General features: G+C 35.1%; 1 protein-coding gene across 1 annotated transcript in view; it reads left to right on the top strand.

Moving 5' to 3' along the window:
- Positions 1-5,921: 5,921 nt before the first annotated feature.
- Positions 5,922-17,407, top strand: part of LOC126819117 (uncharacterized) — a 78,491-nt gene continuing 67,005 nt past the window's right edge. The window contains exons 1-2 of the mRNA XM_050546992.2: positions 5,922-6,248; positions 7,980-8,076. Of these exons, the coding sequence (XP_050402949.1) occupies positions 6,047-6,248; positions 7,980-8,076 (299 nt within the window). The 5' untranslated portion in view covers positions 5,922-6,046. The remainder of the gene's footprint in view (positions 6,249-7,979; positions 8,077-17,407) is intronic.

The following is a 17,407-nucleotide window of genomic DNA, read 5'->3' on the forward strand; positions in this document are numbered from 1 at the left end:
CAAAAGAAGGCAGAAATAGTATTTAACCGGTATCACGTGACTCCTAAAACCGTAAAGTCCCTAGATAAACACCGTTTTTATTGCGTGTCCTATTGTAGTTCGGGTGATAATTAAAACGTACATTTAGCTTCGGGGCCCGATAGACAATACTTATCAAACAATAAAAGTATCAAATAATGTACGCTGCTTTTTATTTGTATTTAGAAATGGATTTTATTTACCAATAGGAATAAGAAACCTGCGCGAAACTGGAAATAAAAATTGAGCTATTGCCTAGATATTTTTGAACTTAAAAAATGTGATCTGCAAGTGTTATGATCGACTGAATAAATGAATGAATGGGGTATAACGAGCTACTGTCTGCACCTACCGAGCTTATGAAGACCGGCATGCGCTATACTAGTGTGGTATGCGGGGACAGTGTCTAGTCGCTCGGATGAGACGAAACGAGGTCCAGTGTATACATTGGCGTGCAGGTAATTTAAGAACTGTTGACAGAGGTGAATCGAAATAAAAGTAGGACGTAGCGCCGATGTCCTGACAAACTTTCCCGCGGGCAGGAAAATAGGAAGTTATATATAAACCCCATTTCATTGTTAAAACTTCATTTCCATGTACGGTCTTAATCCGTTTATTAGGCGTTAATCTTTTTTAAAAACTCTATACCGTGACAGATGATTGGCAGCTGACAGATTAATGGTTAAACTTATAATTGAACTTAATTAATCTACTAATATATATTTTATGTTTTAACTATTGTCATATATTTTAGTTTTAAACTATTGTCATATAGTTTAGTTTTAAACTATTGTAATATATTTTATGTTTAAAAATATTGTAATATATTTTATGTTTTAAGTATAGCTCCCCACAAGTATAGCCTATACCATCAGAAAATGAAGACATTAAATTGGATATTAATTACTTTTTAAATTAACAGAATATAATTTGAAGTAATTTCGAAATTCATTTTTAATAAACGTGAAAAGTCTACTAGAAAACAAAACGTCTATTGAAAGGCTACTACAACCCAATCTGTTTCAAACACTAATCCTATTTCGTTTCGTTTTTTATAGTTCAAAATTTCGTTTTACTTGTCTTTACTACACAAAGATTGAAAAGTGTTGTTATAACCAGCGTTTCGAATGATGTGAGAGATTAGCCAATGAAACGTCTGTTACGGCGAGTTTTTGATATGAAATGCACGAAACTGTGGGTAACCCACTAGAAACAACACTGATTGCTTAATCAAATGTCTAACGTCATAGGGTTAAAAGCCTCTCATATGAACTCTGAAGCGACCTTGCACTACAACAAGTCAGATCTTTTTATGTAGTCCAGGCCATAAACGAAATATAGATCTGTATTTTAATCAGATTGACTACAACCAGTCCATTAATGATGGGGGATCACGTGGCTAAGTGGGTAAGACGCTAGCTCGCTAGCCTGGAGGTCGGGTGTTCGATCCCTGCATTGGCCGAGAAAGTTCATCCAGATTTTCCGGCGTGGTTCTCCCTTGTCAGTGATGTAGGACGGAGGGGCTGACAAGGAAAGCTGTCTAGTCGTTCGGATGGGACGAAAAACCGAGGTCCCGTGTACACATTGGCGTGCACGTAAAAGATCCCTTGACAGTTGGAATTCGATATAAGAGTAGGCCGTAGTGCCGCTGTCCGGGCAAAATTTCCCTCACAGCACACTGTATGGCGTATGTCCGTCTTCATTAGCCCAGGTTAGGAGCAGAACAGTAGGACGTTAAACTCCATTTCATTTCATTTCATTTCCATTAATGATGACTAGATTTTTGATTAAGTGCGCCTTTTCACCGGGGGATTAAAACCAGTCTATTGCTTTTATCTCTAACCTATATACAAGTTATTTGATCTGTAATAAAACTTCGCTTTACTTTCTCTATGGTATAAAGGCCGTTGACAACCCAAATACACACAAAAACTATAATTTACATTCTATATAATAAATATAGCAGAGATAATAGTAGAAATTGAGAATTGAAATTTTCAGAACATGTCTACCGACAGTTAGTATTAGACCGCTAGGGTAGATTATCTATGTGGAATACATTTATTTTTGCTGTGAGTCGTTACAATTGTAATTATATTGTCATTTTCTGAATGTGTCTATACTGACAGTATAGTAAAATGTTAGGATAGAAGAACAAAGTCGTCGATTGAATGTATTTAGTTTTTTTCTCAGAGTTTTAAAATTGTGTCAGATAGTGATAATTGTGTGGAATTTTAATCATACTAAGAGTAATGAAGATGGTGTTTATAAAGTTGGCGAGACCTGCTAGTGTTCATATTGATAGGAATTGATCTGCTGTTTTTGTTATTGGGAGCCACGGTGGCCGGTTTTGGCCGAGAAAGTTCATCGAGATTGTTTGGCGTGGCTTCCCCTTGTCAGTGGTGCAGGACGGAGGGCCTAACAAGGACAGCTGTCTAGTCGTTCGGATGGGACAAAAAACCAAGGTCCCGTGTACACAGTGGCGTGCACATAAAACAATCCCTTGACAGTTGGAATTCGATATAAAAGTAGACGGTAGTGCCGCTGTACTGGTAAAATTTCCTTTATAGCACACTGTATGTCGGAGTAGAACAGTATATAAGGATGTTAAACTCAATTTCATTTCATTTTCTATTGGTTATTTACTATACTGTTTGTGGTGTCATAATGTTATCTCATCGGTGTCGAGCCTTTTTGTTTTAAAAATAGTGTTGGGGGTTGGGTGGCTGAATGGTTAGCGTGTGCTCGCTGTATCATAAAGTCTGTCATTGAGTCAACTGACGTGGTTTCGATTCCCCGGTTGTACGTGACAAGGAGCAGGGTCGCCTGTCCAACCTCGTGGGTTTTCTCCGGGTCCTCCGGTTTACTCTCACTGCTAAAAACCCCTACGCGCAAGCGAATTATTGAAATAAAATTAAACAATATGTTAGTCCCGCAATGACCTAGTTTGTCGAGTGTACGTTAAACCCCATTTTTCTCTCTCTCTCTTTAAAAATAGTGTTGACCATTTGGCTGTAATTTTAGGAACTTGAAAATACGAAGCGAGAAATCTATTTTCTAACGTTAACGGAGTTTTTAATTAATTAATTAATCAACTCAACTATTATTGTCTGAATACTAATTGTATCGCCTAGAGAATAGAAATGTCTCGAGCTTTGTGTATGTATCAGATGTTCTTTTCTTTAGCCACCCTCTTCAAACCGTAAAACCACCGATCGTTATTTGGGTGTAAAGTCGCCGATGCAGATCGTGTATTTTCGGACAAATATGTCATTTTCACGGCTTATTGCACGCTAAAATGTGCGGACTCGAAAAGTTTTGAAAGGCACAGTCCTTAGCGTCATTTGGCGTGTATTTGGCGTAACTGGAGGTCACACTGGTCGAAAAAAGGTCCGAAATTGACATTACATCGAAAAAAAATCGCGATTTTTAGCGCCTAATGAATCGAAGACGACAGTATAGGTCTCGCTTTCAGTTTCTTTTTTAATAATCGGATACCAGTCAGAGATACAACTTTAAAAATATTGTCAATCCGACGAGGACTTGGTAGCTATCGGCCCCAGAACCAACTGGTTTCCCTGGGCCCCCATTGCGGAGAAGAATATACGTGACATGACGAAAATTTAGTCCATTATATTTTTCAGTGGATGCGAAAATGAATTATATTTATTTTGAAAAAAAAATATGTCCGCCCCTGTTTGTCAAGGGATTCAAAATGTATATTTTATCAGTTCAGTTGGAAATGATTTATTTATCAAATATTATGAGAATACGAATAATATTAATTGAGCGGGGTATATTTTTTATTTTGTTGTGATATCTCTAAGAGTATAAAATAAATCATCGAATCCATAATTGATCAACTTTTTATTTCTTGTGAGATAATCTTGACTTATTTTGGGCTATTTGTTAAGGCCAGCTCAATTTTTGTCAAGGACGCTGAGATGTAAATAAGGTTAGGGCGCGTGATTGTTAGCGAGATTGTAGGTTAGGGTAAGTATTGGGGCCAGATCCAAGGTTAGGGTTAGGGTTGAGATTAGCGCTAGCCCTGTTTACATCGCGTGACCTATGGCGAAAAATTGAGCTGGCCTTATCATTTAGCACTAACCCTTGTTTTGTTCGCTCGATGGAAATGTTATTGACCAGGATTAGTGTTGGTCATATTTTTTATTTGTGTATGAAAAATTAATAATTTCAGGGGCACTGGTCACTTTATAATGAATGAATATCGGACTTATGCGTCCATATTAATACACATATAAAACTTATTATGTTATTGTCAGTCAGTAGTATAGGTATTTTATGTCAAGGGCCTATTGTGCCTGAATGACGATTTAAAAGGGTACTTATAGGAGATATGTGAAGTGTATTTTATTTGATGAAATAAGTTTGATCTTTATAGATATGAACATATTCGATTAATGTCAGATTTGACGAAATGTTTGTGTATAGTTTGGTGAGAATTTGTTGAAAATATTCTAGAATCATGGATTACGGTGTTGTTGAGTTTTGTAGTAAGTAATTATATTGTGTAACTGAAAGGGACAATGTGAATATAAATAAATACATCGTTTCGCAATTCTTAAGGCAAATAAATTGTAAAAAAGTGCAACAAAATAGAGATTCTAGTTAAAATCTACTATACGAATAAATATGCGCCGTCTTTCGTCTTTTTAATAGTGGCTTGCTAATCAGGTGTTCATGGGTTCTTTCCCGGTGTCGGCCGGGAAAGTTCGTTATTTTCCGGTGTGGTTTGTAGGACGGATGGCTTGACAAGGAATGTCTAGTCGTTCGGATTGGACGAAACCCGAAGTCCCCTATACACATTGGCGTGCACGTTACAGAATCCTTGTAATTTGAAATCAGAGAAAAAAAAATGAAATGAAATAAGGTATAACGTCCTATTTTACTGCTCCACCCGGGCTAAAGAAGACGGGTAGTGTGCTATGGGGGGAATTTGGCTCAGGAGATCGGTGCTACGGCCTACTTTTATTTCAAATTACAAGGTTTCTCTACGTGCACGCCAATGCGTAAACGGGACCTCAGTTACCCAGCTGTAGCCTTATTGACATAACAAATAATTCCATAGAACCTTTCAGTTACTTCCTTGAAAATTCACTTTTCGAACTGTATGGGTTGTTAGTTTTGTTTTTGTGTTTGCTATCTATTTCAAAATCTAAGTGCGTATGCCATCTTGTTTTCTGTTTGTCTGGTATTTTTAATGTAGTTTAAACAGTCGATAATGGGTTATCTATAAGGGTTTCAGCTTGGTTTTTTTCGTCTGCTCCTTTTCTTTTTATCGAGATTTCAATATTGTAACATTTGGCCTACCATCAATAACTTTGGTATTATTATTTTCCCTACATAGTTTGGTTGGCTATGAGAGCTTGCATCAACGGAATTTATTACTTGAGTAACACAGTATAGGTCTATTTGAATTAGACATTCACATTTATTTTATATGGCCAGCCAAATTTAAAGTGAAGAAAAGCATATCAACATTCACAACATAATTTTGTGGATATTTATTTTTAAAATTTTCTTCGAAAATCAAGATGATACCGAGTAAGTAAACGCTATGCTCTTTTAACAAAAGTCTGTCTCAAATGCCACCGAGTTCAATCCAATTGCACTGAGAATTTCCACGTGTTTACCTCCCTTTAGTGCGTCAAGGGGGATAACCAATAACTACATAATTTGGGTATTTACGGTACGGCACATATCAATACTTTAACAGACGACACATGGTTATTTATTGATACGTGCATGCTTGGATAAGAAATGTTTATTTGATTACAAGATAAAAACTAATTAATTAATTTAGACTCGAACAATATTTCTCAATTCACACCCATTCTTATTTTATTACACCGATGTTCAGAACTATATTTTATATCCTTTAGATTTCGGTAATTTGGTCGTCCAGGATTACACTTCCGGTTTCAATGGTGGGAGATTTGACATCAAAAAATCACCAAAACATGCTGGAAAAAAACGAAAATTACCACCAATTAACGGCATTAACGAAATGAAGAAAACACATGCATCATTCTTGTCAGTTTTGAAAAGTGAAGACAATGAATCCCTTGCTGTCGTTCCAGTTGTTTCTGTGGAATATGTGAATTCGGATCCAGTAATGTCAGTATGGGGGACAACTCTTCCGAACCAAACGCCTCGACAAACGAGACACCAGGTGAAATCTAAATCCACAACACGATCTCAAGAAAGGGGTAATATTTTTTAAAGGTATTTTAGTATACTGTAGTCTGCAGATATGAGCATGAGTTTGCATTTTTAAACGCCGGGGTCAGCTGGTGCAGACTGTGGCATACTGCAATATTGTAGTATTGTAGTTGTACCCACGTCCTGTCTTGTCCGATTACATGAATACATGCCATTTCGTTCTGAAAATTCATTAGACAGGGTCCGAAAAATGTCGCTAAGTTAAAGTAAGTCCCAAAAGTTGTCAAACTGAGTCAAAAACGATGTTTGTGTTGAGTCGAAAATGACGCAGGACCCAAATGACGTGCTACCCCATGTCCGCAATTACAATAATGGATACACTAGGCTATTCGAGGCTTTGCGCAATTAAAATTAGGTTCATTTACAAAATTTTTAACAGATATCATCACAGTTTGCATAGAAATTATGTTACAAATAGTGCGGAGTGAAACACTCAAATTTTAATCTTATCTTACCGAACAGTGAAATCATGTGCATGTTCTAATTTTGGTTCAGATGCCATTTTAAAATGGACAGTAATTTTGTGTATCTGTTGGGTTTTATCAAATCATATAATTACATGTATCACCTTTATTTCAATGGGAATTGTTTTATTATTAAGCTATGTGCAATGTGCAATACAGTCTGTGGTCGGTTTAATTAGAAATTAAGGGAGTAACTTTATTGTCATCAAATCATGACAAAACCTGCTTAAAGGAACTCCTTAGAATGATCCACTACTCTGGCTGTAGCAAGATGAAAGACATCAGTACCGGTAGTGGAACCATTTCTAGCATACATAGCATGTAGCTGCAATAATAAGCTATTGTAGCAGTGTCTTGTCTTGTGGCTGGAGCAAGCAAGAAGACAGTGTCAGTAGCGGAACCATTTCTAACTGTGGCACAGTCAGTCTGTTGCCGTTCTCGTTCTGTCATCCACAAATTTTAAAAAAAAATTACACACTACAGACTGAGTACAGTCTATACATGTGTACATATAGCATGTGATTTTTAGAAAAAATGTTTTCAGTGCAAAGAAGAAAATCAAGAATACTGTTTGAATTTCTGCAATTTCTGATAAGAACTTCCATAGTTATTGCCCTTGCTCTGGTGACAAAAGTTTTTGTCTGATCAACTTGAAATTTTTAGTCATTGTTTATAATAAAGATGCATTATGTAAAGGCTAAATCTGCCTATTAGGTCTTAAGTGTTATATAAATTATTATTTCTAGACACTCCTATAAGAAGCTCTCTAGAACATTAGATTTAAACAGATTTGAACACCCATGAAATTAAAAAATATACGATAAACAGTAATTGTGTTCCATAGTCTTATCCTGGGTAAGATCACTGACACTATCATCTGCCAGAACATTCAAAGTGTAATCTGTTCACCACACAACGAAATGGAGGGGGATTGGATGACTGAATGGATAGCACGTGCGCACTGTATCATAAAGTCTGTCATTGAGTCAACTGGCGTGGTTTCGATTCCCTGGTTGTACGTGACAAGGAGTAGGGTTGCCTGTCCAACCTTGTGGGTTTTCTCCGGGTCCTCCGGTTTCCTCCCACTGCTAGAGACCCCTACATGCAAGCAAATTATGGAAATAAAGTTGAACCATGTGTTAGTCCCAAAATGACCTAGTTTGTGTCGAGTGGACGTTAAACCCCATTTCTCTCTCTCTCTCACAACGAAATGGACTCTAATATAATTTCATTTAATATATTTTGTTATTGCAGTTGATGACTGTCCAAATCTTGTGTCTTTACGTGGTAAAGGTTATGAAATAAGTCTACAACACATGAAAATAGCTGATTACAGAGATGAACATGATCGGTAAGTGGACATACTTTTTTTATGTTTATATTACACTAGTATGTGCTTGAGGACCACACCACACATAAACAAACAGACAAGACAAACCCACGGACACGACACAATATACAGACAACACAAACAAAACGCAAAATCAGATCAAATGAATGGATCCATACACAGTGATTCATACAAGCCTAAGATTCTAAGATTGCTTAGTGTATACAACCAGTTCACAACTACTTCACAAACTTCAAGAAGTGTGAAATTATTGTACCGGGTATTCTTAAGACAACCCTAAGGTCTGTTATCTGTGCAAGTCATGGATTTTACCCCAGGCTGCTCATTGGTTTTCTTAATTTCCCATTTCCTCCCAATCTGCAGTCAAGTTATGAAATGAAATAAACCATATGTTAGTCCCAAAATTACCTAGTTTATATTGAGCAGATGTTAAACATCATTTCTTTCCCTTGTTCTGTATGTTCCACAGATCCTATTTCGTTTTGTTTTTATGGTTCAAAATTTCATTTTACTTGTCTTTACTACACTAATATCTGGAAGAGTGGTTATCATTGACGTGTTCTGAATGATGTAAGGGATTAGCCAATGAAACGGTCTGTTACACAGCAAGCTTATTGGCTTGTGGTGCACGGAACTGTTGGTAATCCACTAGAAACATCAATGCTGATTGGTTAATCAAATGTTTGATGTAATAGGGTCAAAAGCCGCTTGTATGACCTCTGACGTGACCTATCACTACAACCGGTCAGATCTTCATGTAGTGTAGGCCATTGAAAGTATAAAGGGGGGTTGGATGGCCGAATGGTTAGCACGTGCATGCTGTATCATTAAAGGCCTGTCATTGAGTCAACTGGCGTGGTTTCGATCCCCGGTTGTACGTGACAAGGAGTAGGGTCGCCTGTCCAACCTCATGGGTTTTCTCCGGGTCCTCCGGTTTCCTCCCACTGCTAAAGACCCCTATGCGCAAGCGAATTATTGAAATAAAATTAAACCATATGTTAGTCCCGAAATGACCTAGTTTGTGTCGAGTGGACGTTAAACCCCATTTCTCTCTCTCTCTCTTGAAAGTATAAAAAAAAAAAACGAAATATAGATCTGTATTTTAATCAAATTGTGTATATTCCTCCATTGTTCTCTTGTAAGGTAACTAATAATGTGATTGTGGAGAGTTACAATGTAGTTATACATGGTGTATACATATATTACAAATTTAGAAAGCTGTCAGTGGGCATACTTTAGCTTGCCTAAAGTACCTTATTATGTGAATGGAAATTATGAAAATTTAAATATGGGTTATCTCCCTTCAAGTCTTATCTGATGGAGACTTACTCTACTGCTGTAGAGATCTACCGTTATGCCTTAGAAACATTTATTCATAAGATCTGTTAAATTACTATTATGAATGATTGAATTTCTTATAAATGAATAAGAAATATACTTGACATTTAACATACTAACCCACTGATCTATTGACGAGACAATTTATCAGTGATAAAAGGATTTAAATGCGATAAATGACAAACACTTTTTATATTTTCATAAAGTAGCTTTAAAGTTTACTGGGTGTTTATTTAATATAATAAGAGTAAGAGATACAAGTTAAAGTCTCAAAGTTGATCAAAAAGATTGTTCAGTCATATGAAAAAACTTTTGATATGGGTATTTAAAGATCTGTTTGAATGGATAGACTTTGATGAATTACCGTACTCTGTATATGAAAGCATTGTATCTTTGAAAGACATTTAGTGAAAGCGATATATAATAAACAGACAGTTTTATGGATAACTTTGAATGGCTTCTGATTCAAACTGTTAATTAGTTTTATTGTTATCCACTTGTATATAACTTTTTGTAACATGTTTGATTGTATCATTGCTTGATAATGGTGAGAGTATCCGTGTTGAAACGTTGCAGTTAATAAACCTAGTGAATATTATCCATAAAACTGGCTGTTTATTGGATAAAAGCATTATTAGAAAGGATAGATTTTGATAAATCTACTTCAATGTCTTTTTCTATACTTCAAAGAGTATAATTGAAATGATCAAACAGCTGATATTATAATGATTTATATTACATATCTATCATATGATTATTGGAGGAGGAGCCACAGTGGCCAAGTGAGTAAGATGTCTCGCTAAACCTGGGGCCCCGTGTTCTATCTCGGTGTTGACTAGGATTTTCTGGCGTAGTTCCCTCTTGTCAGTGGTGCAGGACTGAGGGCCTGACAAGGGACAACGTATATGGGACGGAAAACCGGGGTCACATGTACACATTGGCTTGCACATAAAAGAACGCTTGGCAGTTGAAATTTGATAATAAGAGTAGGCCGTAGCACCACTGTCCCGGTAAAATTTCCCTCATAGCACACTGTATGGCGTATGCCCATCTTCATTAGCAGGTTAGGAGCAGAACAGTAGGACGTTAAACCCCATTTCATTTCATTTAGATACTCGATTGTTTACTAATTGAAGTTATACTTTATATATCCTCTAACTACTATACTGTATCATGGTATATGTATTTTGTGTAACTAGTAGTTACCCCCCAAAATACGGTAATTTTTTAGGTTTTTAAAACGTGTACGAGTCGGCACGCTTTCATTCTATCATATTACTACAACACGTAATTTTGTAGGAATATTACTGACATAAATTGGAATACTGTACTGGAATTAAATATGAAAAATAACAAGGTGCACGCTTTCATTCTATCGTATTACGTCAACACGTAATTTTATAGGAATATTACTGACATGAATTTGAATAAATTTATTGTAGTGCAATTCTCTGTAAGTAAATGGTGGGTTTCAACATAATATGGTTCCCATGTGTCGGCTTGGTTTCCAGTAGTGTCACATACAGTCTATGTATGTAACAAATGTTACAAGTTGTCTATTTTAAGAGTAAAGAGGGGTAGAATTTTATTGCAGCGGCAGTTGAATTCATTTCCAGTGAACAGAGATAAAGTTCTTTTGTATTTACATACAATACACTATTCTTGTCAGACATGCAGGGCTTTAAAATTCTCAAATTTGTTTTACTGCACCCCTCCCCGCCATCTCACAAAAACAATTGACAGAGCAAATTATACTGGTATAAGCTTTTATAATCATTTATTATCCCATGTTCATAAATATCTAATATTAGCACTACCCTAGAGTATACATGATAATCATTTGAATATATCTCAGGTTATGTTGATTTAACAACATAAGAAGTTAAACAAATAGTCAATCAACTCTATCTGACTTATACATACTAGATTTAATCATGAGCAGACTAGCTGTTGATCATTTATGTTTAATTTAACTATCTTCTCTATAGGCCTATTAGTCCCCAAATGACCTAGTTTGTGTCTAGTGGACAGTAAACCCGATTTCTCTCTCTATAGGCCTACAATATATGGATTTGAATACATACACTGTATGTGACATCATCCTTTGGTATTTGCATACCTTTATTTTATATTAAATGAAATATTGAAGTTGTGTGACAATTTTCTGTGCAGGAAAGTGCCAATTGTACATTATTTTATACTAGATGAGATGTTGGACTTGTGTGTTGATTTCATTAACTTGTTTAATGATCTCAAGCCAGACCTTGCATAATATATTAAAACGACACTCAGACTACCGGTTGTGCAGTATCAGTTTATTACTGAATGTCTGACTCTCAACAATTAAACCACACAGAAAAAGCAATTGTAATTTGAACTGACATTCAATATTTGTAAGATGAGTTTGTAATGAAATCAAAGCTAATATATGTATCAGGAGCCTGTTTCACGAAATTTTAACTAAGATAAAATCCAAATTTTAGTAATTTGATTGGATAATTTTAGATTGATTTTAGTGCTTAGCCAATCAAAATTGGAGTATCTACTAAAATTTGGATTTTATCTTTAGTTAAAATTTCGTGAAACAGAGCCCAGCATTTTTGTTCCAATGTTCAGATTTGCACAAAATAAAAGGCATAAATATCGAGACATCCTCTCGGAAGTGTCTAAATATGTGACAGACATTGTCGGACACAGATTCAGACTTTGTTAGGAACAATCCCACTAGTGTAGTAGTGTCTGGGGGTTGGATGGCCGAATGGTTAGCGTGCATGCGCGTTGTACCATAAGGCCTGTCATTGAATCAACTGGTGTGGTTTCGATTCCCCGGTTGTACGTGAGGAGGGTCGCCTGTCCAACCTTGTGGGTTTTCTCTGATTCCTCGGGTTTACTTCCACTGCTAAAGACTCCTGCTTGCAAGCAAATTATTGAAATAAAATTGAACCATGTGTTAGTCCTGAAATGACCTAGTTTGTGTCGAATGGACGTTAAACCCATCTCTCTCTCTCTCTCTCTCTCTCTCTCTCATTAGCTTGGTTGGTGCAGAAAAGTAGGACATTAAACCATGTTTCATTTGCATTGCTTTAATCCTTATTTTATGAATGAAGTAATTTAATCAATGGTCTATATCCTCTGGCCCTTTTATATATACCAGTACACAACATGTACGTTATCTTGCTGTCCTCTTTAACAATATTTAGTATTCTACTCAACAAGTCTAGTTGTGATTTTACTAACTCGGAGACATTGATTGAGACAAGATTTATCTGAGAAGTCTATTGTCTTTTTCCTCTCTTAATTCTAGTCAGTGTCAGAATGTTTCAACTCACAGCCATATACAACAGAATGAATGAATGAAATATTGTTTAATGGCACGTCAGCTCCAACCGGGCTATATTACGCCAAACATATGGTAATATATACAAAGAGAGAGAGAGTCTGGTCAATTACGGGCATGGTTACCATTTTGAGTAAAATTGATATATCAACATTAGAACCAACCAAATATAAAATTATGACTGTCAGTAGTGAATGGAATGATAGTTCTATGTACACAAGACATGGTGGGTGAGAGTCAGGAAACTTTGTAAGAATCTGTAATTGTCACTATGGTTATACAAAAAATCTATTTTATTACTAAATCACAGTTGTAATAATTATAGTTTGCTGGAATATCTCTATATTATAAGACTCTACCGATTTTGTGATCAAGACAGTTGCCATGAAATGTATCCAGAGTGAAACAAGAATCTTCAAATCAATGTTAGATTTATCTGATCTGAAGCCCTGAGTATATATATAATCCTACGAATGATCTGATGGAATTAATTATTATTTTCATGTGTACTGTAATTCATGTGTCTATGAGTATAACTATTAGAACTAAAAGTAAAAGAAAAACATGGTGAAAAAGTGTTTTATTTACCTGTAATGAGAATGGTTACAGGTGTCTTGTAGTGGGTAGGGTATGCTTCATCTTGTAAGGCTTGTCACATTTGATCATCTGTGATAAAAGCATGTGTGAGTAATGGGTTCAAGTAACGGCGATCATGTTTGATCCGACTCCCTTTTCTATTTCCATCACTTTTACATTCCATCACTTTTACATTTTAGGGTTAGGGTTAGGGTCAGGTATTTAAGATTAAAATAAAACCTATAAACTCAGGGTTAGTGGTTTATGATTAAAACCAATGAGTAAGACAAAAATCAGCAACAATGAAATATTGAGTGACAAAAATGAGAGTCACATAATGTTGAATAGCGTCGGAAAATATAAAACAAATATTTCCGTACAATAAAATTCAGTCTAAAATATCTAATATTTACAACATTGTATAAAAATCCATGTATTATTGTATTTAGAATAATATTAATAAAATAAAGAAATGAAAGTATGTTTCCGTATAATTCAAATATTTTGAAAAATTAAACAGCCTATTTTAAAACAAATTAAAAATATTGATACACTGAATTCTGTATTGCGAATTGTATTGTGAAAAAACCTGTAATGCATTGATTGTATTTTATCATGAAATATGGTATTTTTAAATGCAGTTTGATTAAATCCATTAAGGAATTAAGTATAATCCACACAGACAAATTTAGATAAAGGTTTTTTGGTTTTAATATTCTTATTTAAAAATAGATATACATTTCACGGATTGGTTCCTGCTCCTCCCCGGATGCATCACTGAGATCCAGACTTGCCTGCACTGTTCTAGGGAATCTTCCGCCCTCCTTAATTATCGAGTGTGGGGGTTTTATCGTCCTCTACTTGGATTTTCTAGTATACTATGAAATGTTGCCCAATAATTTAAAGTATGGATTAACTATTTTAATATAAGTCACATAAGCTTTAAGATCAATACAAAACAAGTGCTTTACAATTTAAAACCTCTTTCGACAATAAAATGAAAGTGGATCCTCTTCAAAGTTTTATTAATAAAACATTCTTGATTTATACAAACGTAATTTAAAATCAGTGTTGACTTTCAATGAAACTTGTCTAGGGTTTTTGTGGCTAAAATCATTTGAAGTTTAATACTTAAGTAATATTTATTGTAGAGGACTAACCTGTCTGTTAAACACGGAGATAAGGTCCAGTAATTATCGGTTGCTCTGTTACCTTCGTGTTTTATTGTATTACAAATTAGTTTTAACTCAAATATTTCAGTTTATAGGACGTGACTCGCTGAATAGTAATCATTATGAATAACTTATTGATGTTATTAGTGGATTTAGGATTAAAACCTTATATTTTTAGTTCACAGTTTACAGGTGATTTTTGTGAATTAAAATCTGTATTTTTTATTTCGATGGACATAGTTTAATTCAAAATTGCAGTTTATAGGACGTGACTCGCTGAATAGTAATAACTTATTGGTGTTATTAGTGGATTAAAACCCTATATTTTTAGTCCACGGTTTGCAGGGTGCTTTTTGTGAATTAAAATCTGTATTGTTATTTCGATGGACATAGTTTAACTCAAATATTTCAGTTTATAAGAAGACGTGACTCGCTGAATAGTAATTATTATGTTATATATATTTTATGACAAAGGTTTAATGACTTGATGTGTTATTAGCATGGATTAAAATCTGTATTTTTATTTCGATGGACACAGTGGTTTGAGGAATGGTTTTAGTGAATTAAAATCTGTATATATAATGACATATATTTAGTAACTTATGTGTTATTAACCTGGATTATTTCGATGAACACAGCGGTTTGCAGAATGGTTTTAGTGGATTAAAATCTGTATTTTTATTTCGATGAACACAGCAGTTTGCAGAATGGTTAAGAGCGAATTAAAATCTGTATTTTTAGTTCGAGGGACACAGTTTGATGATTTTAGTGGATTAGTTAACAGGACAGAGTTTAGTAGAGATGGATTATAATTTGTATTTTTAGTTTTCTCTGGACAAAGTTTTTATTTAGACATAGTATATAATGGATTATCTAATGCCACTGACCCTTCATTTGATGGATTTGATGAATCACTTGCAAACTACAATATCGTGACAGTTCTATTTATTTTGATAGGAGTTTTGGTTTAGAGACTGTTTCTTCAATTGAGAGATTAGTTTTAGTGGATTATTTAAAGCCGTGATTTTCATTTGAATCCCTTGCTAACTACAATTGTGTGAAAGTTATTAATCTCTGAAAATATTCAATTTCATTGAGTATTAACAATGATAAGATAGTTTGAAAATTGACATACATGTACCCTGCAGATAAACAATCCAAACCGGAAGATTATCTACGTACAGCTGATATGTGGTTTTTTGTTCTGTTAATTGAATGTAAAATAATCAAATTGAGTAAATATTACCCTGAATTCAACTGTGAAAAATTAGATATTGTCTAACATTTAAAAAATGCAAATGAGGATCAATGGCTTTAAAAGCAAAGATGTAGTATTGTCAACCAGACTGTAGTATTGTCAACCAGACTGTAGTATTTTCAACCATACTTAGTATTGTCAACCAGACTGTAGTGTTGCCAACCAGACTATACATGTAGTATTGTCAACTGGACTGTAGTATTGTCAACTGGACTATAGTATTGTCAACCAGACTGTAGTATTGTCAACCAGACTGTAGTATTGTCAACCAGACTGTAGTATTGTCAACCAGACTGTGGTATTGTCAACCAGACTGTAGTATTGTCAACCAGACTGTAGTATTGTCAACCAGACTGTGGTATTGTCAACCAGACTAGTATTGTCAACCAGACTGTAGTATTGTCAACCAGACTGTAGTATTGTCAACCAGACTGTGGTATTGTCAACCGACTGTAGTATTGTCGACCAGACTGAAGTATTGTCAACCAGCAAGCTTGGAAATAAGACACCTGTCAGACAATGTCAGGCATAGATTCAGGCTTTGTCAGGCACTAAACCTCTGGTGCCTGTCATTTTGTCTGATACTGATTTGTCTTTTTTATTGAAATTATTAATACATGTCTGGTTGTAAGTTGAAAATGTCAGGTATCTAAAATCGTTATTTCCAGGCCTGTCAACCAGACTGTAGTATTGTCAACCAGACGATTGGTATGGGCAGATTTATACTGTAGACAAGACCAGGACAAAGGAGACTCAAATTTAATATCTTGTGGCTTTTCAGGCATGATCAAATATTTGCTAATAAATAAAACCCAATAAGAAATAGACTGACAAAAGATTTGTGTAGTGTTAAGTTTAGCTTGGATATTTTGAAGTTAAAATTTAGAAGAACATGACCTTTAGGTATAAAGAAAAAATGCTGATTTGATTCAGTTTGTTTTGTGATATGGATCCGGATCTTCTGTCGAGATATAACTGAATAGGTTTAACCAGTCTGGTTTTTAACTTCTACACAAACTCTTATGCTTGCTTTGTCAACTACTACTAAAATTGGCAAATAAGCTTCTACTTGCTTTGCCGAAATGAAAAAATAATGGTACAGCGCTTGGACGTTTACTTACTGAAATAGCAAATCTGATCATTAAAAAATTCAGCAGTTTATATTCACGTAAACATAAAGTTGGCCTCAAACACTGCAGTGTCTGATAAACTGCGATAGGACGTAAGTGGTAGCCTGTGAGGATGTCTACGATATGATTGTTGCCATGATATAATAGAGTTTTGAAAATAGTGACAAATTACAAGTTCATTATAACTAATCTTAGATAATTGTTATGATAGTGAATCCGATGATGGTTGCAGCATATGAATGAGGGACTTCCCCAGTAGCATTTTGATCCTGAGTTGTTACTCTCAACTGGTGTAGGTACAAATTGATACACAGACCAGTCACATGTTATCGTAGCCGATGCAGAGTGTGTCAGTGTTGAGGGCTATGATGATCAGTCATGGATGTTTTTTAGAAGACACGATATGCTACATAAAATAAAAAATATTTGTAGCTGAAATCTATTAAAGGAAATGGAAGTTTATTGACCCTAATTCCTGAAGCTGACAACGACTTCTGGTGACCTAGTTCTGGCCTCTAAA

Source organism: Patella vulgata, chromosome 4 (assembly GCF_932274485.2).
Source record: "Patella vulgata chromosome 4, xgPatVulg1.2, whole genome shotgun sequence".
Classification (NCBI taxonomy): Eukaryota; Metazoa; Mollusca; class Gastropoda; family Patellidae; genus Patella; species Patella vulgata.